Source organism: Tenrec ecaudatus, chromosome 14 (assembly GCF_050624435.1).
Source record: "Tenrec ecaudatus isolate mTenEca1 chromosome 14, mTenEca1.hap1, whole genome shotgun sequence".
NCBI classification, from domain to species: domain Eukaryota; kingdom Metazoa; phylum Chordata; class Mammalia; order Afrosoricida; family Tenrecidae; genus Tenrec; species Tenrec ecaudatus.
In genome coordinates this window covers 47,866,004-47,887,530 of record NC_134543.1, presented here as the reverse complement: position 1 = coordinate 47,887,530, position 21,527 = coordinate 47,866,004, and the positions used below count along the sequence as shown (strand labels likewise).

The 21,527-nt window shown below is 35.2% G+C and overlaps 1 protein-coding gene across 2 annotated transcripts in view; it reads right to left on the bottom strand.

Moving 5' to 3' along the window:
- EXOC5 (exocyst complex component 5) overlaps positions 1-21,527 on the bottom strand; it is a 171,062-nt gene that overhangs the window by 7,626 nt on the left and 141,909 nt on the right. For both annotated transcript variants that reach the window (XM_075531821.1, XM_075531822.1), the window contains exons 5-14: positions 21,073-21,137; positions 18,168-18,196; positions 17,022-17,131; positions 15,481-15,525; positions 15,253-15,393; positions 14,145-14,227; positions 12,815-13,024; positions 11,218-11,365; positions 6,872-6,980; positions 1,059-1,179 (exon numbers count right to left, since the gene is read on the bottom strand). In XM_075531821.1, coding sequence (XP_075387936.1) covers positions 1,059-1,179; positions 6,872-6,980; positions 11,218-11,365; positions 12,815-13,024; positions 14,145-14,227; positions 15,253-15,393; positions 15,481-15,525; positions 17,022-17,131; positions 18,168-18,196; positions 21,073-21,137 — 1,061 coding nt within the window. The remainder of the gene's footprint in view (positions 1-1,058; positions 1,180-6,871; positions 6,981-11,217; positions 11,366-12,814; positions 13,025-14,144; positions 14,228-15,252; positions 15,394-15,480; positions 15,526-17,021; positions 17,132-18,167; positions 18,197-21,072; positions 21,138-21,527) is intronic.

The following is a 21,527-nucleotide window of genomic DNA, read 5'->3' as shown; positions in this document are numbered from 1 at the left end:
AAGAGTTCAAAAAGAAACATGTTTTGGAACTGACTGTGGTGGCAATGGTTTAATACTGCTTGATGTGACTGAACATGAAATGTTATAGCTGTATTAACTCCCAATAAAATAATTTCACAAAAGAAAATAGGGGGAAAATATTAAATGAGTCATCCTAGAAGCAAGGAGGGGGATCTTACTACTTACAGCAAGAAAGAAGAGCCAGGAGTAAAGTGCACCCTTTGGACATCCTTGATCTAGGAAATAGCGTTGACACCAGAGGACCAGAAGCAGAGCAGCTCCACTGTAATCAGGACCAGAGGCGGAGGCTGACTTGTGGAGTGGGTAAGTCTGAGTGCTGTGTTTGCTGACTCACATAGCAAGAAGTGAGTGCCTTAGAGTAGAGGCTTACAGTGGGGAGGCATGCCCTTTGGACATTTATTGGCAATTCTAAATGAGGGTTGTGACATTGCCTGAGAAGGTCAGAGTGCAGGCCAAATGACTGAGGGCCAGAGATAGGCCTGCCTGTGGGCAATACAGAATTCTTGACTGACCCCTGCCCTGAGCACTTTTCCCCTGCATTGAAACCTGATAAAATTCTCTAATTAACCCTATAATCGTAAGCATCTTCTGTGAGTTCTCTGTGGCCCCTGCAAGGAGTCCAGCTGAGAAGTAACAAGTGTATGGGAGGGTCAGCTGGTGTAAGAATTTGCATTCTTATTTAATTCACATATTTTTAAATTTCATATGTATCGAAACGAAGATATGTCAAAGCTTAGTGCTTACTCATAAAAATTATTCTTATGATTAATCTCATTTAGTTTGTTATAATTTATTATTTTAACAGTAAGTAAAGAGAGAACCTTATCAGATTTAGTTTTATACCATACTGCCCTTCCTAACATACCAAAATACCCCAGGTTGCAAAGGATAGAGGAAGAACTACATTTATCCTACCTCATCTTATCCTGTATGAAGCTTTTATGAGCATGTTTTGCTTTTATGATTAAAAAGAATATCTAGTATAAATCTTATAATATTCACTGAAATACAAATGAAAATCAGTGATTTTGACTAACCTTATTAGTGGCATAAGGTGATCATTAAATTGTTTGTCAAAAAGATGAAAAATAGTATTGGCCTGTTGCACAACATCCAGAAAATAGAGATTTGCATTCTTAGAATCTGAAGAAGGAATTCCTAAAATTGGAAGATACAAATACACACACATAAACATGTTAGAATCATACCGAAGCAATTTATAGTAACATTTCTACACACACACACACACACACACACACTTATATGTACCATGGATAGAAATGGTTGTTTTAATAAATCAACACTTAATATTTTTGAAGAAAGAAGTGTAAAATGAATTAGGAATGTTGACTGAATTGCAGAGTGGCTAGGGCAATAGGGGAAAATGCAATGAGGATGATTACATTAGAAGAGGCCAGACAGCTTAAGGGTCTTAAACTAACAAGTGCTAATTAGACTGCTTGTTGTATGGAGGCAAGAACAGATAAATGAAGATCAATCAATACGCAGTATAGAGATGAAGATGTTTAACTGGAGTGCCATCAATGAAGACAGCAGTGAATGTGAGCTACACTGTGTAAGTCTATTGATAGGATGTTTTGACTGGTTGTCAGGATTGATGAGAAGGAAGAATTAAGGAATCTTCTAGTTTGGGGACTTGAGCAACTGATAGGTGGTAGTCTGGCCACCCCTGGCCCCCACCCCTGAATTTTTTCAAATATATTTTTTATTGTTGTGAAAATATGTAGCAAAACATACACCAATAATTTTTACATGTACAATTCAATGACATTGATTATATTCTTCAACTTGTACATTCATTCTATCCTTTTTCAAATCATTCTTCCTCCATTTTGTAAAGGTAATGCCTCCTAAGAAAAACTCTCCCTTGTTCCCATCCTGATAACTACTAGTACTCCTAGGTTCCCATATACATTTGTTTATTTCATATAGTGAGTTAATACAATATTGATCCTTCTATAATTCCTGGTAGATTCTTAAAAGGGCATAGATGAAGGGGCTTTAAAAAGTACATACAAAAATAACGAAAAGGTAATAGAATACATCTCATGTACTTTTTGAAGTCCATTACATTTTTATTGAAACTCATGCCTCTGAATTAACCCTACTCAAAACCCCATGCAAAAAAAGTGACGGCCATCCTCATAATTATTGCTATTTGAGGCCATACTGCAGCCACGGTCATTCCATCTTATTGCGGGTCCTCCTCTTTTTCCCTGATCCTCTACTCTACCAAGCAATGAAAGCCTTTCTAGACTGTAATGTCTTTTAATGAGATAGAAATAGAAAAGATTGTTGGGCCGCCAAGTGGAGACCCAAGGTCCATTTGTAGACAACTGAACAACCCCTTACAGTGGGGTCACAAGGAAGAGACAAGCCAGTCGGGGTGCAGTAGAGCACCAATGAAACACACAACTTTCCAATAGCTATTTACTGTCCCCCACCCCCACTATCATGATCTCAATTCTACCTTACAAATTGGACTAGACCAGAACATGTACATTGCCACAGATAAGAGCCTGCAACACAGGGAATCCAGGATAGATAACCCCTCAGGACCAACGATGAGAAGAGAGATGCCAGGAGGATAAGGAGAGGTGGGGGGAGAAGGGGGAATCGATGACAAGGATCCACATATAACCCCCTCCCAGGGAGATGAACAACAGAAAAAGTGGGTGAAGGGTGACAGAGGACAATGTAAGATATGAAAATAATAATCTATAATTTATCAAGGGTTCGTGAGAGGGAGGGTGGGGTAGGGAGGGGGAAAATGAGGAGCTGATATCAAGGGCTCAAATAGAAAGAAAATGCTTTGAAAATAATGATGGCAACATATGTACAAATGTGGATGACACACTGGATGAATGTATGGATTGTGATAAGAGATGTAAGAGTCCCCAATGAAAGCACTTAATAAAGAAAAGAAAATGAACAGATTTAGGGGGGAAAGAAAGGTTTTCACAGAAGATATACTAAATCTTGACATGTGCACTGATAGCCAGAGAGAGATCAGTGAGCAATTTTACTCAGGGGAAAGGTCAATATTACACTATAAATACTGGTAAAACTAAACAATTAAAAGCAAAATTAAGTTTGTTGATTCCTTTCTGGGCTTTTTTTTTTCCTTAGCATTTTCCTTTCTAAACCTTGTTATCCCTCGTTAGATGCCCTGGGGTCAGTTCTGACTCACAGTGACCCGATTCCCAAGAGAAGGAAACACTGCACAGTCTTGCCCAAACCTTACAAGCCCATTGTTTGAGCCCATTGTTGTAGCCACTGTGTCAACTCATCTTGTCAAAGGCCTTGCTCATTTTTGGCTGGCCCTTCACTTTACTGTGCATTTCTTTCTTTCTTCAGGGACTGGTCTCTCTTGATACCATGTCCAAAGTATGTGAGAAGTAGTCTAGTCTCATCATCCTTGGCTCTAAGCAGCACTCTGGCTGCACTTTTAAGGCAGATTTGTTTCTTTTGGCAGTTTATGGTACTTTCAATATTCTTTGCCAACACAATCATTAAATGCATCTATTCTTCTTCAGCCTTCTTTATTCAGAGTCCAACTTTCACATGCATATGAGGCAATGGAAAATACCATGGCTTGGGTCAGCCATACTTTAGTTCTCAAAGTACCATCTTTTATTTTCAACATACTAACGAGGTTGTGTGCAGCGGATTTACCTAATGAGATGCATCATTTATTTGATCCATGAGCCCGAAGCAAGACAAAATCCTTGACAAAGGCGATTTAACTGTGGGGGGGAGGGAATGTTCTAAAATTGATTATGGTAATGACTGTATAACTCTTTTTGATATTACTGAATGCTTGAACTATATGTATGTGAATGAGGTGTCAATAAAAATGTAAAAACAAAAACAAATCCTTGACAACTTCAACCTTTTCTCCCTTGACATGATGCTACTTATTGGTTCAGTTGTGAGGATCTGTGTCTGCTTTACATGGAGTTGTCATCCACAGTGAAGGCTGCAGTCCTTGATCTTCATCAGCAAGGGCTTCAAAGTTCTCCTTTCAGCAAGCAAGACTGTGTCATTCACATATAGCAGGTTGTTAATAAGCCTCCCTCCAATCTTCCACATTCTTCTTCATATAGTCCAGCTTCTCTGATTATGTGGCCTGCATACATAATGATTAAGTATGGAGACAGGACACAACCATGTCACACACAAACTAAAAAGTATTCCCCTGTTCTGTTCAAATAACTGCCTCTTGACCAAGCACTGGTGCCACAAGAACACAATTAAGTGTTTTGAAATTCCCATTCTTCTCAAGGCTATCTCCATAGGTTGCTAAGATTCACACAGTTGAATGTCTGGTCATAGTCAATAAAACACAAGTAAGCATCTTTCTGGTATTCCAGGCTTTGTCAAGATCCAACTGATAGCAACGATTCCTCTCATTCCATGTCCTCTTCTGAATTTGGCAGATCCCTCTCACTGTGCTGCTGCAACAGCTGTGGGATGATCTTCAGCAAAATTTTACTTGCATGTGATATCAGATACTGTTGTATAATTTGTGCAAATAATTAGGCTGGGTCCTTTCTTTGGAATGGGTACAAATATGGATATCTTTTGGTTAATCAGGTTGCCGTCTTTCAAGTTTCCTGGCCTACTTGAGTGCTTCATCAACTTGAAACATTTCAATTAGAATTCCATCAATTCCTGGAGCATTTTTGTTTTTGGTTAATGCCTACAATGCAGCTTGGACTTCTTCCTTCAGTACCCTTGGTTCTTGATCATATGCTACACTTCCTGAAATGGTTGAATGTCAACTAGTTTCCACCTTCCTTTGGTGCTTCCTGCGTTAGTATTTTATCCATTAGAAGAAGGGAAATAAAAACCTTCACTGGCATCGAGTCACTGCCGACTCATTGTAACCCTGTATGACAGGGCAGAATTGCCCCTTTGAGTATCTGAAATTATAACTCTTTAAGGGAGTAGAAAGCCCTTACTCTCTCTGAGCACTCATAGTATCGTTGAGTATTGCAACTTGAGACTTGAATTTTTTTAGTTCTTTTAAAGTTATGCTGAACATGTTCTTCCTTTTTGGTTTAACTCTAGGTCTCTGCAAATTTCATTATATTTTACTCTGTCTTCTTGAGCTGTACATTGAAATCTTCTTTGACTTCACCATTTCTTCTATGTGCTTTAGCTACTTTATTTTTTAAGAGCAAGTTTCAGCATCTCTTCTGAAATCCACACTGATCTTACTTTCCTGTATTTTTAACAAGCATTTGCTTTCTTCATGTATCTTTTTGGTGTCATGCCATAGCTCATCAGGTTTTCTGTCATTAGTGTTCAAGGTGTCAAACCTGTTTTTGAGATGTTCGTGAAATTCTGGTGGGGTGGCCTGAAGGTCATATTTTGAATCTGTTGGATATTTTAAGTTTCTTCAGCTTCAAACTGAATATATGAGCAATTGATAGTCTGTTTTACAGTTGGCCTTTGGCCTGGTTTTAGTTGCCAATATTGAGCTTCTTCACAGTCTCTTTCCACAGAATAGTCAATTTGATTTCTGAGTATTCCATCTGGAAAAGTGTGACAGTATAGTTTGTGTTGTTGAAAAAGGTATTTGTGATGAAGAAATTATTAGTCTTGAAAAACTCTATCATGTGATCTCCATGCATTTCTATTTCCATGACCAGATTTTCCAATTACTGTTCTATCTGGTTTATAACTTTCTCCATTCTAAATTACCAATAACTATAAATACATCTTGATTGTATATTTGGTCAATTTCAGACTGAAGATATAGATAGAATTCTTCAATTTCTGCATCATTATCTTTAGTAGTTGGTGCATAAATTTGAATAATAATTGTATTGACTGTATCTCCTTGTTTGTGGATAGATATTATCACAAATAACATGTAGTTCAAGATAGATCTATAAATCCTTTTTGATGTTGTAGTCCTCTTGAATCTACCATTCACAGCACAGTAAACCACATGATTTTGATTCAAAATGGCCAATACCAGTGCATTTCAACTCATTGGCACCTAGCATATCGATCTTAATGCATTCCATTCGACAACTTTCAATTTTCCTAGTTTCATACTTTGTACATTCCAAGTACAGATTATTAATTGTTTGCAGCTGTTTGTCATTTTGAGTTGTGCCCCATGAGCAAAGGAAGGTCCCAAAGGCTTTACTCCCGGAGGCCTTCCTCCATCCACAGTATCATGGTCGATTCTACTTTGACAAGGCAGCTTTTCCTCAAGCATATTTTGAATGCATTCTAACACGGGAGGCGCATCTTCCGGCACTACATCTGACAATGTTCTGCTTCTATTCAGTCACTGACACTGTTTTGATCCTATCCACAGAGGTTTTCAGTAGCTAAATGAGTCTCCAATGGGTCTGCAGAGACCCATTCCTTAGAAGCAGATAGCCTATTCCTTCTTAGTAGACGGAAAGCTCCACTGAAAGCTGTTTACTTGGATGACAAATGGACATACAACTAATTGGTGATTATAAAACTCACATTACTCAAACCCCCCAACAAGAATTGTTTTCACCTTCATTTGTGCTCCGTAGACATTTTATAACTCATAGCATCATAAGACATTTGGTCATTCACTGTAGTGATTGTATAGCCTATCAAACCTACCTGGATATAAATAAACTGAGGAAACTGTGTCTTTTCTATAGCTTTCAGCCCCTGGCAAATCCTTGCCTTATATATGCTCAAAAATATTATTCATTGTACTTATCTCAATTCAAAATATAGAAATGACTGTATAAAAACTATTATACACCTGGCTTAACCAAGCATGATGAAAATAATTTTAAAATATATATAACAGAAATATACTTACCAGCAAGTCCGGTTTCCAAAGCATAATCAATGTGTTCAATACATAAAAATTCCACAAGAATGGTAAAAATTCTAAAGGCATTCCTTGGTAAATCAGAAGGATCAGAGAGCTTTAAAAAAAAAACAAAACCAAATACATCATTCCTCATGTTTACTTTTAAAATGAGTCAATATTTTTAAAGCAATTTTGTTTAAGACATAGTATTTAGGTGTTAAACAGGCAACTCACCTTCATTTGGCCTCTTTGGGTAATGCTTATCTATTATATAAAGCTTAGATTTGATAAAGAAATTCATGCACCATTCTAAATATCAACTAATTATAACATTACTCAACTCCCTTCTTTATTTTTTTAGTTTAATAATGTACCTTTCACCCTCATTAGTTTCTCAACTCCCCTCCCTCATTGGTCTCTGTACTGCTCAGTACATACCCACTCCTTCACAAACCATAAGGATACATTCGATTTCTCAGCCACATTCTTCGTAATTCATATATCATATAATTGATAGAAGAGGCACATAGAAAACTGGTAATGATATAGAACAGTGGTTTTCAACCTTCCTAATGCCGCGACCCATTAATACAGTTCCTCATGTTGTGACGACTCCCAACCATAAAATTATTTCCGTTGCTACTTCATAACTAATTTTGCTATTGTTATGAATCGTCATGTAAATCTCTGATATGCAGGATGTATTTTCATTGTTACGCTTTGAAGAACATTATCAATCCTGGTGGTGCTGTTGGGTAAGTGTTGGACTGCAAACCACTGGTCAGTCATTCAAACCAGCTGTCTGAGAAAGATGAAGCTGCCTGCTCCCATAAAGACTTACAGCCTCAGAAACCCTGTGAGTTAGCCCTGTTGAGTAGTGGCTACTCCTTGGACTGCTAACTACAAGGTCAGCAGTTCAAAATCACTGGCTGTTCTGAGAAAGACAAGGCTTTCTACTCCCATAAAGAGTTACAATATTAGATACTCAAAGGGTCAGTTCTGCTCTATAGGATCACAATAAATTTTAAAAATTAAAAAAAAAAACCCTAAGTCTCAATAAATTTAAAAAGTGATATTATCATCATACAAAGTGATCTCTGACCACAAGGAAATCAATAGTATGATATCTGGAAATTTCCCAAATATTTAGAAACTAAGTAATGCTCTTCTAAATCACCCTTGGTCCAAAATGAGAAAATTAGAAAGTACTTTGAACTAAACAACACAACACACAGTATATACACATTTGCGGGATGTACCTAAAGCAGTATATACAGGAAAATGTAAAGGACTAAATAAAAACGTATGTTGGGGAAAAGTCTAATATTAATGACCTCAGCGCTGATTCTACCTAAAAAAAAGTTAAATGAAATCCAAATTAGAAGGACAAGGAAATAGCAGAAATAAGATTGGAAATGGGAAAGATACAAATCAGAAAACAACAGGGTGGGGGGAAATCAATGAAACCAAAAGTTGGTCCCTTATGAAAGATCAATAAAATTAACCTCAAGCCAAATTAATCAACAAAGAAGACACAAAATACTGATATCAAGACTGATCTAGGTTGCATAACGTTTGGTTCGAAAACTATTAAAAATAAAATCTTATCTATTTTATGGTAATGGAATTCATTAATTTATATGAAATATACAAATCTTTTAGCCTTGGTAGTGCTCACCTATATTTGCTACCTCTGCAGTGGAAAGTTGTTTCCCACCTTTAGTGCATGCTGCCATCTGGTGGAGGACTTCACAACTGCATGAACTTAAAGAAACTAGCTTCATCCCACTAAGCCCAGAGACCCATGGGATGTATGTGTCCCACTAATTGCAACAAAAATCAGTAATACTTCAGTTTCCCCCATTTCATTCAAAATGTAATCTATTATTTTAAAAAGTACATAATTTGGTTTTATAAGGGTTATAGGATACAAATTATCCAAGTTCACTATTTTACAAAGTAGATACTCTAAATAGCCTTTTATCAATTGTAGAAGTTGGTTCTGTGGTTAAAAATCCACATGCAAAAAAGCACAAGTTTATTAAATAATTTCACTGGTGAATTTTACCAAACATTTAAGAAATATTGATAACAATGGAAAACACTTCCAGAAAATTGGGAGAAAAGGGAATACCAACTTGTTCTATTTAGCTAGCCTTAACCTGATATCAAAACCAGACAAAGACATTACAAGAAAATGAACAAACTGTACGTCAGTACCTGTATGAACACAAGTTGAAAATCTTGTAATAAAACGTTAGCAAATTAAATCTAACAAAAATATAAATGGAATGGTACATAATGACAAAGCAGGATTACCAAAGGGATTCAAGGATAATATTCAGACATCAATGTCATTCAACCTATTAACTGAAAAAAAGAAATATTTGATAAAAGTCAACAGTTACTACCTATAAAAGGATTGCTAGTGACATAGTGGTTACTCATTGGGCTGTTAATCACAAGGTCAACAGTTTGAAACCACTAGCTGGTTCCATGGGAGGAAGACAGGGCTTTCTACTCCTGCAAAGAGTTACAGTTTCGGAAACTCACTGGGGCAATTCTACCCTGTCCTACAGAGTCACTATTAGTCAACATCAACTCAGAGGTGAGTAAGTGAATCTTAATAAAAATACTCAGACTAAAAAGAAAAGAATTTTCTCAATGTGATCGAGAACATCTATGTGAGCGACTTTACTCTGACAATATGAGCTCGCTATGAGTCAAGAATGGGCTCAATGGCAACTGGTTTAACATCATGAGGAATAATGTAAGTGGTATACTTAGACAGCTTGTATTCAACATTGCAACAGGAGTTCTAGATAACAAACTATCTCACTGCCATCTAGGTGATTCCAGCTCATAGCAACCTTATATGACAGGGTAGAACTGCCCCTGTGGGTTTCCAAGACTGTGTATCTTTCCAGGAGTAGAAAGCCTTATTATTCTCCTACTGAGTTGCTAGTTGCTTCAAGCCTTGCAGTAAGCAGCCCAGCCCAGCCCATAATCTCTATACCATCAGAGCTCCTATAGAACACAGTACTGAATAAGTAAAACTGCCTTTATTGACAGATGGTATATAGGGAATGAAGGGAGACGTCAGATGGTGTAAGATATGACAAAATATTAATTTATAAATTATCATGGGTTCATGAGGGCGGGGGTAGCAGGGAGGGAGAGGAAAAAATGAGAAGCTGATGCCAGGGGCTTAAGTGGAGAACAAATGTTTTGAGAATGAGGACAATGAACGTACAAATGTGCACTGATGTATGTATGGATTGTGTTAAGAGTTGTATGAGACCCTAACAAAATGATTTTAAAAACTACAGTTTTTAAAGTTTATATTGTAGTATTACTTGGAATATATTTTCCAACTTGTTCTTTTCTCTCAGAATGCATTTTTTCTATGTATTCATGCTAATGAATAACTCTTGCTCACAGATTTCAAGTGTTGTATAGTTTTTAGTAGTACATAAGCACATTAATTTACCAGTTCTCTTTACTGACACTTTAATTTGCTTTCACTTTTTTGCTATAACAATGCAATGATGAACACTAGACATGTCATATGTATATGAGTTTCTCTAAGAATTCCGCAAATTACTCTCTAAAGTAATTCTACTAATTTTCACTCACGTCAATATGAGAATCCCTTACCTTACATCTTTACCAACACTTGGTATTGACAAGCTTACTTTTCACCAGCGTAATGTAAATTAGATGGCGCTTTGATATTTTAAGTTTAATGTCACTCATCATAAATGAGATTGTGAGATTGACTAGCTTGTTGGTAATTTACACTTCCTTTAAATTACGCTTGTGTGCCCTTTGCTTTCTATTTATATTTCAAAAATGTTATGAAAAATGAATTAAAAGTAATAATAAAAATTTACTACACACATTTCAAAGCCCCCTTTGTATAACTAGTGACTATTGAGTTAATTCTGAATCATAGTGACACACCAGGTATGTCACAGTAGGGCTGTGCTCCACAGAGTTATCAATGACTAACTTTAAGGCATGGAGCTGAGGCCTATCTTCTAATGTGCCACTGGGTATACTTGAACTTCCAACCCATATTAGTTAGTTATTTATTGTCTACCAATATAAACAACTGTAAAAATCAATATAAATTTTTGAAAATTAAGACTTCAACTCTTATTTGATACACTAAATTCAAAAGTTGTATTAAAATATATTCCTAATAACTAAAATGATGCTGTTCTTCAAAGCAAAGTCTTTTAATTGTAAAACTGAGTTGCATCTGTTGAGAGAGTATTGTATTTTTTAAAGAGGCAAAACTGAATATACATACAACTGAGATATAAAAAAAAATTTACAATCGCTCTTACCCTATGACATCTTTCAAAGGCTTGTTTGGTTTCCTGTAAAAGATTAACCACAACTTCTTGGGATAGGAAAGTTTCACCATGAGTATCAATACTTGGCCCCAGTGGTAAATTGGTACGCTGTCGAATTCTTTCTTTCAAATCTTGAATACTAGCACAACATACCCACAAATGAAAAAAAGAATGCTATTATATCTTGATTTTTAAGTACTCTTAAGCTTAATAGGCATTAAGAAAAATAAATCTCATATATATGGTTTCCTTAGAAAGGTTAGGAAATAAGTTAACATTCTAGATAAATGGCCCTATTTAAAAATAAAACTTTTTAAAAATATACTTAGCCACCTGGATATGTTGCATATTTCTTCACTATCTTACAATAGTAAAGATAATTTAATTCTTGCTCAATGGCGGAAGACTACTTTAAACATTGCACAGTGATAACTAAAATATATAGCTCCACACTGCTGTCAATTACCTTAAAACAAAACAATATAATTATTCTTTGGATTTTCTTCTGCATTTTCTTACAGATATTATCTGCCTTACAGATATTTCTTACAGATAATATCTGCCTTACAGATATTATCTCGTATTCCGAAATTTAGCCTTTCCCTTATCATTATTTATGACAAGTTAGGAAACAAGAATCTGATTAGGATGCTCGTGTGTGTGGACTCGAGTTATTACAGAGCTCCACACACGTCACTCAGTCTCCATCTAGAATCAATTGGACCAGATATTGGAAGGAGTCCTGGTGGTACTGTGAATTAGGCACTGTTTGGGTTGCCAACTACTAGGTCGCAGGATGAACCTACTATACAGAGAATTCTGTGAGATGTGACTAACTGCCTCTATAAAGGTTTATAGGTCTGGAAACCTTATACGGGGTTGGTTACCATGTGTCAGAATCAACTGGAGAGCAGTGATTTGGTTTGAGTTGGTTAAGTCAAGTACAACCAACACTTACAGCAAATAATTTTCTTCTAATACACAAATAACTGCAGGTTTTAAGGTAATAATTTAATATTTTTATGTCCACACCATTAAAAAATTAATTCAAAGTATCCAAATTGTGAACTATTTGCTGTGTTTTGTTTTTTCACAACTGCAACAATTGTGTGTGTGAAGTGGCATAGTGGGTTACGAGTTGGGCTGCTAACCACAAGGTCAGCAGTTGGAAACCACCAATTGCTTCACAATAGAAACACGAGGCTTTCTACTCCCATAAAGAGTTACATTCTGGGAAACCCACAGGAGTTCTACCCTGTTCTAATGGATTGCTAAGAGTTGGAATCATCTCAATAAGTAGTAATAGAGTATTTAATAACTCAAAATAATCGACTTATTTTAAAGAGATATCAGGAAACTATAAGATGCTTTATAAAACTGGGATTCTATTTGACATTTTAATCATGTTATATTAGGTTATTTCAATAAGTGGTTCAAAAGACAGAATTTGATCAACACTGTAAACAGAGGAAACAGAATAGAGTTCTTCATAGGACACTCTGATGATAGTATTTGACCGGTTTGTCCTAAGATAAGGCAATTCAGAATATTGTTACTTTTGATTCTAATATTTAACAAATACACTCACCCTCCTGTGCCAATGGATCTCTTTTGATGGTTTTTTGAATCATAATAGCGCTGTAGGATCATAGCACTTCTGCTTTTCAAATAACCAGTTTCCACCTCAATATAGTTCTCCAAATAGGAAATGAAAATGGATTTGATAAGCTTAGACAAGAAAGTCTGTTTGTCAGTACCTAAGTTAAACTCCATCAGCTTGCTGGACAGATTGGTGGTTCTTTCATGGAAAAGGGGAAAAAGATGAATGTATAATTAGGTACAATGACAACACTAAGGAATATTGTTTTCACGTGACTTATATTAAACCACCATTCCTTCAAAACCATTTCTTGAGGCTCTCCTTATTTTTTTATGTGCTAATGTTGACGGTGTTGTTGAGATAAACTTCCAGTTTATAGTTGGTTACTTTTGAAAAACATCCTCCCCAGTAATGACAATAAAGAACAGCAATAGGGGTGGGAAAAAAGGGATGGGGATGGGGGTGGCGGCGGGGGCGGGGGCGAGACAGGAAAACTTCCAAATTAAGTTTCTGATATAATAGCTCTAACAACAGCAGTGCCATTTGTTTAGTGCAGGGCAGATTCTCCCACCAGAGTTTTATTTCCTTTGAAAGTGTCTTAGGTTATAATAGCATATAAGTGTAATTACATACTAGCTTTAAGAGGAAGATAAAGACTAATGAAATTGCATTAGTTTATTAAAACCAGAAACAAAGTTCTTGTGTCTCCAGCTGAACAAGAAAACATGATTTTATGTTCTATAACATACAGCATAATCTCTCTAACTTCATGGCTCTGAACAATATAATATACAGAGGGTTAGGTTGTATCTTGAGTCAATCTCTTTTGAAAGATAAAAGAGAATAAATAAATGAATAACAGAAAATGAAGGGGCCTATTATAAAGAAAGAAGAAAGAGAAATGGAGTATGTCCTCTGGACTGTGGTTCCTGTGCTAATTACTTCCTAGACTTCAGGGAAGGACGATGCCCAAAGACATGAAAATTTCCAGGGAATGCCAGGTTTGCAGATGTTGAAAAGACACAGAGTCGACAGAAACAAAGCTTTCCACTAGAGCTGGCGCCATGAAGTTGGACTTCTGGCTTCCTAAACTGTGAGAGAATATATTTTTATTTTTGCGGGGGAGAAAAGCATAAAATCTAATGCGTCAATGAATTAAGGATGCTGCTCTTGTACATTACAAGTCTGTAGATCCAAGCATTTATTAATGTGAAAAAGTATGCTATTTGATCAACTGCATTCCAAAATACCTGAGTATGTCTTCATTTTCACTTTTTTAAGCCTAAGACCTATTATTTTTTAATAATTAAAAATATACCTTGTATAAAGATCATACAGATTTTTGAGATATTGCTCTGCATCGAACTTTCTACAGTCTTCTAACTGGTCTTTCACAAAACTCTAAAACAAACACACAAACAAAAAACATTCAGCTCATTAAAAATATTAAATTTTCTAACTTCTCAAGATATTTTTTCCTTCTAAAATCACTCTAATTTCTTGGCTTAGTCTAAATTATAATCCAATTCTAAAAAGTAAGAAAATAAGCTTCTAATTTGAATGCTTCTCACATGTAACTGTAGGTATCTCTACCAGTCTTGATAACATATCTAAAGAATTTAGAAATGGCTTTTCTTTGGAAATGAGCTTATAAAGTACATCAATAAAAACTGAGGCTGTGCCAACAGATTGAATTTTTGGTTAACACTAGTGTCCTCTGAGACATAAATAAACAAAATTCTTGAATCTCCATTTAAACAAGAAAACATGTTTTTATACTATATAACATAAGGCAAACTATCTAGTTCTTCAATGCAATTAAGAAGGTTGCATTACTAGTCTATAAAGCCAAGTATTAATTAATAAGAATTCCTTGAACAGTAAAGTTGAAAAACATTTCACAGTACACTTCCACTTCTAGAGAATCACAATACACATTCACAACTGTAAAGACTACTAAATATCTGGAATTGTTTACAGAGCATATTTTTTAACATCTCATTCCATTTTAGGAAATGCTGCCTTAAAGCACAGCGCTATATTAGTCAACACTCCAAATTAAATTCCTGTTTTGATTTTTTTGTTGTTGTTTTGGTTTTACTCTTCTAGTACCTTATTTATAAAAATCCTAGAGTAATTCTAAATTCTCTATAAAAAAAATCTAATGGTAAGGACTCCTCTCTCCGCCAAAAAGCTAAGGTTAAAATCTATGACAGTGTACTATTACTTTCCTACTACTATTACTTCACAAAGCTCAAGTACGTACTCTGATGACTCTGAGTGATTATCTCTTTTACTGGAATTAGGCTACTACCGCTAAAGTCAATATATTAGTAAACTATGTTTTTTAAAAATGTTTAAAATTTGGGAGAAAAAAAACACCTACTGTTCTAAAAATTACTTAATTTATTCTTGTTTAAAATTACCTGTAGTTTGATTTCAAACACATTTTGAATAAGTTTAGCCAGCACGGTTTCTGGATTACTAAAGATATCTCCAACTTGTTTGTTCACCCGTTGGCAGAGAATTGCTGCATCTTCAAATATATCATTTCTCAAGTAAGCACCCTAAAGAGTAGAGGCATTTTTAAAAGTAAATATAGTTCTTAATGTAAATTAGTATTACATAAATTCTAATAAACTGTGCTAGTTTACCTCCTGGCATTGCTTTATATAAACATCAACACAATGGGAATAGCCCTGCAAAAAAGAAATGAAGGACATTTGTTAACTCTCCTTGTACAGGTTCAATTTTAGTAATCTAAAGACAAAGAAGTGCTACATGCAAGAGCATTATGCCTATGTCTCAATGAATAGCCAAGTGCTGAGCATAAATAAAATCAACTGTAATGTAACCTAGTGTCATTAATTTTTGATGAAATGATATTCTTGTTAGCTTTTAGACAGAAAGAATAAAATTAAGATCTAATTGAATTTTTCATAGAAATTTTTCTGCTCTGTGGATTCTCCTTCACTCCAAAACATAAGCACATGGTCTTAAGGAAAGATTTTATGTATATATATTTCCTTCTTTCTCCTCTTGAGTCAAAGCAGTTCTCTTCCCTTGCTAGAATCCAGAAAATCTAGTTAAGCTGAAATCTGGTAATTTGAAAATTTACTTTTAAAATTAAATTTCTTTTAACAAAATACAACACAAAATAGTTTATATGCCAAAATAAAAAGATTTCTGCCTAAAGCAAATCAGATAAAAGCAGAAGTAAGGAGTATAAAGTATACTGTGGTCTCAAGAACTAGTCACAACGTTCCATCGAGAGATGTTCCACATATACTCATATATAAGCCGAGTTTTTCAGCATATTGTGTACGTAGTTTTTGTGGTAAAATTAGGTGCCTCAGCTGATATTTGGTTCAGCTTATACTCAAATATATATAGTAATTTAAATGAAAAGTTCAACAAACTTCCATTTTTCTAATCTAATATAAATATGAAGAAAGACTGAAGAAAGCACAACCTGCTTTATAGAAATATACATGCACATTAGAGACATTCTTTCCCGAAATCAAATACTAGAAATATATTTGCATAATAGTACAGTCAAAATTCCTTTGTACTACCACCCAAGATCCATTGAATTTAAGTCTTTGACTGGTCACACTCTACCTAAGTGCAGTTTCTGTACTCCAAAAAGTCACAGTCAAGTCTTCTTGTCTTTAACCTATTCCTAAATACATTTGATTGAAAATATATTAAAACAAAAAACAATATGGAAACAAGCAAAAGGGCACACAACATAATTTTTTTAAAACATCAAGCTATATAAATAATCATTGGTACTATTAGTATTATTCAATATAAAACTCTTATTTAAACAATATTAAACACTCAATATTTAAGTTCACAAGCCCTGATGGCATAATGGTTACACATTGGGCTACTAACCATTAGATCGTCAGTTGAAAACCTCCAGCCAGTCCACAGGAGAAAGATGAGGCTTTCTACTCCCATAAATAGTCATAGGGTCAGAAACCTACGAGGGTAGTTCTACCCTATCTTACAGGATAGCTCTCAGTTGGTACCAACTCAATGGCAGTGAGTTTGGTTTAACACAAAGATATATAGAATTTAAATTCTATGTTTTCAAAATTATGAAAGTCATCACTGAGATAACAAATAAGGGAAAATCAGAGATTAACTAAATAGATAAAATGTATAATAATTTTCATTTACTTTTTACCTTAAAATGAAGTAAAACTGCAGCAACTTCTCTCATTCTGGAAATCTCGCCTCTTCTTTGAGCACTAGTAAACTCCTGAATCAACTGGCATTCTAAATCATGATATTTACCTAAAGGGAAAAAGTAAACCATTTGGTGACAATGAGGCAGACAATATATGTGTGTTATTTATGAGAATCTGAATTTTTACAAATATATAGACTATGGATCTATCCTTTTTTGAAATACACAACAATAACATGGGATTACAGGTAATGGATGTCATCCTTATAATATACTAAGCTTGATAAGCCTGTATTACCAAAATAAAGAAATCATCTAAACTGGTAAAATAGTTGCACTCCCCCATAATTTGGCTCCCAGATACCATTTCTGAAAGTAGCAGATGAGAGATAAGATCTTGATGCTGTGGAAAGAGCAAGGATGACTACGGAAATCTTTTACTAAAGTTCAAAAAACCCTATCAACACTAAAAATGTTAAGACTGAAGGACAAAATTACCTTCACCATAAGGTAATGTAAGGTATATAATTCACTGTATTCTTGAATATATCGTATGGTTCTGAATGAAGACCTGACCTGTAGACTAATCTCTCTAGTAACCAATACCATTTCCAGAAACTCTAATGATAAGTCCTTTCTTTATTCTTAGGCCTTTAGAAAAATAGGTGCTTCTATCTAAAGGCCTCCCAAAGAAGAGATACAGGATTCCACAGACATAGCTAACACTGAAGCCAAGAACGATTTAGCCTGAATCCAAATACAAATATTGGAACAAAACCAAACTGATCAGATAAGGAGTTAAACAGATAAAGAAATGCTCATACTATTTTTCCACAAACTTTTTTAAGTCCCCTCATATAATCTGAACTTTAAATTAAAAAACTTTATATATGTATAGATACAAAGCAATCCCAAGATAAATCGCTAATTAAAAAAAATAAAAGGTATAAAGCACACACAGAGGGGGCTTCAAAAAGCTTATGGGAAAATAATGGAATTTTTCCAATAATTATTCAAATTCAGGGATGGTGGTCAGAAAATGACATTTCTCCCATTATTTCCATTTTACTATTTGTTTTATTCTTTCACGGAATTTTATTACCTATCCTTGTCAAAAATTTAAATAAATAGAACCTCACTTACTTGCGATTTTGGATTTTACTTCTGAAAACCTGAAAAGATAAAAAGTCATTAACAAGGTTCATTAACTGAAAAATGTACCACTGTAATGCAGGATGTTAGCAACAAAGGAAACTAGGTGGAGAACATACAAGAACCCTCTGTGTCTGTGTGAAACTTTTCTGTAAATCACTCAACGAGGTAGAATCAAAAGGTTATTTTTTAAAAAAAGACAAAGCAAAGGACAAAAATACAGGAGTGAACATTGACAGAAAGCAGTCAGGTAACAAAAATTATTTTGAACAATTTCTTGGAGTAGCTGGTTCTCTTTCACATTGAGTAATCAATTTGTTTTAAAATGGGACATGCATTTTCAGTAGTTTCTCATGAAGCAACTGATAACCTTAATCTCACTAGTCCCAAGTCTGACTGATTTCCCTGTTCACTTTTAACATTTTAAATTCATTTGGTATTGGTCTGTTTCCATTTTGCCTAAGGATTTAAAAAAATAAATTCCATTATTATTTAAAGGATTACTATTCATGCAACAAGCACATGTAAGTGAATTATTCAAAAATGACTACCAGTGTAACCATTTAATCTTTACAAACTAAAAACTAAAGTACTACAGACTAGATTTTCTGCCAAAACCTCAAATATCCACAGCACAGAAAACTTATGTTGAAAAACAATCCTAAAAGAAGAAAAAAAAATCCAATGCAATCAGTTTGAAGATAGAGAAGAGTGGTTGGCAACAGATATTGCCAAACAGATGAAGTAGGAAACATAAGCTCATTCAAGCAGCATATATCCAACTCTCAGTGGCGGTGGGGGTCCGGGGGAATCAAATCTGAAAGAACATGTACTCAAACCCAAAGGCTGGTGGGGTTAAAACAAAGCTCTAAGTCAGTGCTTCTCAATCTTCCTAATGCCGTGACCCTTTACTACAGTTCCTCATGTGGTGGTGACCCCAACCATCAAATTGTTTTTGTTGCTACTTCATAACTGTAATTTTGCTAGTTATGAATCCTAATTTAAATATCTCACATGCAGGATGTATTGTCATTGTTACAAATTGAACATAATTAAAACAGTGATTCATCACAGAAACAATATGTAATTATATATTGTGACATATTTACTATTTCTAACGACAAATCAATGAAGTTTTGTCTGGAAGCGTGGTGTAGCATGGGTAACAGTCTTCACACCGGAACTCGGATGTGGGCGTATCTGCATGTGGGAGCACCTGCCTGAAGACGGATAGAGAAGCGGTATCTCAGTTCCTCAGACTATCAGAAATATGTTTCCCAATGGTCTTAGGCAACCCCTGTGAACAGATCGTTGGACCGCGAAGGGGTCATGAGCCACAGGTTGAGAACCGCTGCTCTAAGAGAAGTATGCATAGGAGCGGCGGGCAAACAATAATTTCAATGCAGAAAAGTATAAAATTAGTAGAAAAATAATGACAAATGATTACGACTAATTCAGTAGCAATGATCATTTGCAATGACTTGGCTATTAATAATTTTATAATTTTCCAGTATTGAAATGATTCTTAAATGTTACCAACCCAAACTTCTCTATACATGTATTTCCCTCGCGAGTTGGAACGCTTATTAAATGGCTAGAAAGTCTCCCGCTTGATCTCTGGTGGTGGAGAGGGTTGTGCTCTGGGCTGCTAGTGAGGCAAAACCACCAGCCGCTCCACAGGAGAAAGATGAGGCTTTCCACTCCGAAAAACATATAGTGTCAGAAACCCACAAGGGCAATCCTACCAAGTCCAATAGAGAGAGAATCGACCCAATGGTAGTAAGAGAATGCAGAGGTACCAACCAATTTTTGTTAGAAGTCCACTCTAATTATGAGTGTGTGTGTGAAATGATTAAGTTTAAAGTGAAGTTCATCCACCCATCCACTGTCCTTGAGTTGTTTCTATAGCAATCCTATGTGACAGAGTAAAGCTGCTCTATAGACTCTCCAAGGTATCTTTACAGATACACACTGTTCCATCTGTCTCTAGAAGAGTGTCTAGTTGTTTTAAATTTCTGGCTCTATGAGTTATTAGCGTTGATGTAACCAGTATGCCACCTGGGCTCCCTTTAAGTATAGTGCTGTACTATTTTCTATCTGTACTTAAAGGCCTTCACGTATCAAAGGATGAAGAGGCATTTCCAAAGGAAAGATTTATTTTATTCAAATAATGACAAAGGGAAACTTATTACAATAAAAATTTCATTTAAAAAGTCAGGCATTCTCTAGAACCAAAGAAATTATGAAAATTGTCCTCCTTAGTGGATAGTTTTTTAGGATGAAGCTATGAATACTTATGAACAATGGCTCTGAAGTCCCTAGAGAGGATGTCTATTCTACCTCCCAGTTTCATGTATCATGCTCCTGGTATCTTGAGAGGTTGCAAACAGCCATCCAAGCACAATTAGTCTCTGTTTAGATAACAGAGAGGAGTGGAATAGGAAATAAGATGAGGATCCAGAACGTATGGCTCACTGCCCTCATGAACAACTTCTCCTTTGCAAGAGGCAAGAAGAACTAATCTAAGAATCCAAAGAAGAATCCTGACCATAAGCAGCACAACACAGAATGTGAAATCCTCAGAGTCTACACTTTCTGAAGCCATGGGAAGTAGACCTATTTTCCTGAGGTAATCTTTTAACCTCAAACAAAAAATATGTCTGAACATCTTCTTAGTATTTTTATAAAATCCTTTTTCATTTTTCAGAAGAAAAAACTTAATCCAACACTTATTAAATTTAGGTACTAATAGATCATTATCTTTTTAATCAACTATTTTATACATGATTCAATAAACTATTATTGACTTAATGGGCAAGGATAATCATATCAGGAAAAAAGTTAACTTTACAAATTAGACCATATACCTAAATTATCGCTTTAGAAATAAACTTACCTATCAAAAGGTAACTCCTGGGCAATTAAGTGCAACTTCTGAATGATGTCTGCTGCCTCCTTTATCTATTAAAAAAACAAATACATTAAAACAATACATTTTTAAATACCAACATTTACGCATGTCAAAAAAACTACCACATACTTACATACAAAGCGGTAACCCCCCAAAACCAGAATTTTTATTCAAAGCTATGTATTTAAATTTTTTTTTACAAAACAAACCTATCACCTTCAAAGTACTCTCTATTACACTTAATACATTTCTCAAATCTGCTATTCCATTCTTGAAAACATTTTTCAAACTCATCTGTTTGGTTGGCTAACAGCACCTCCCTCATTTTTTTTCACCTCTTCTACATTGTCAAATTGCTGTCCTTCCATGTCCCTCTGCATTCGCAGAAACAATAAGAAGTCGCTCAGAGCGAGATCAGCTGAGTAAGGTGCATGGGGCAA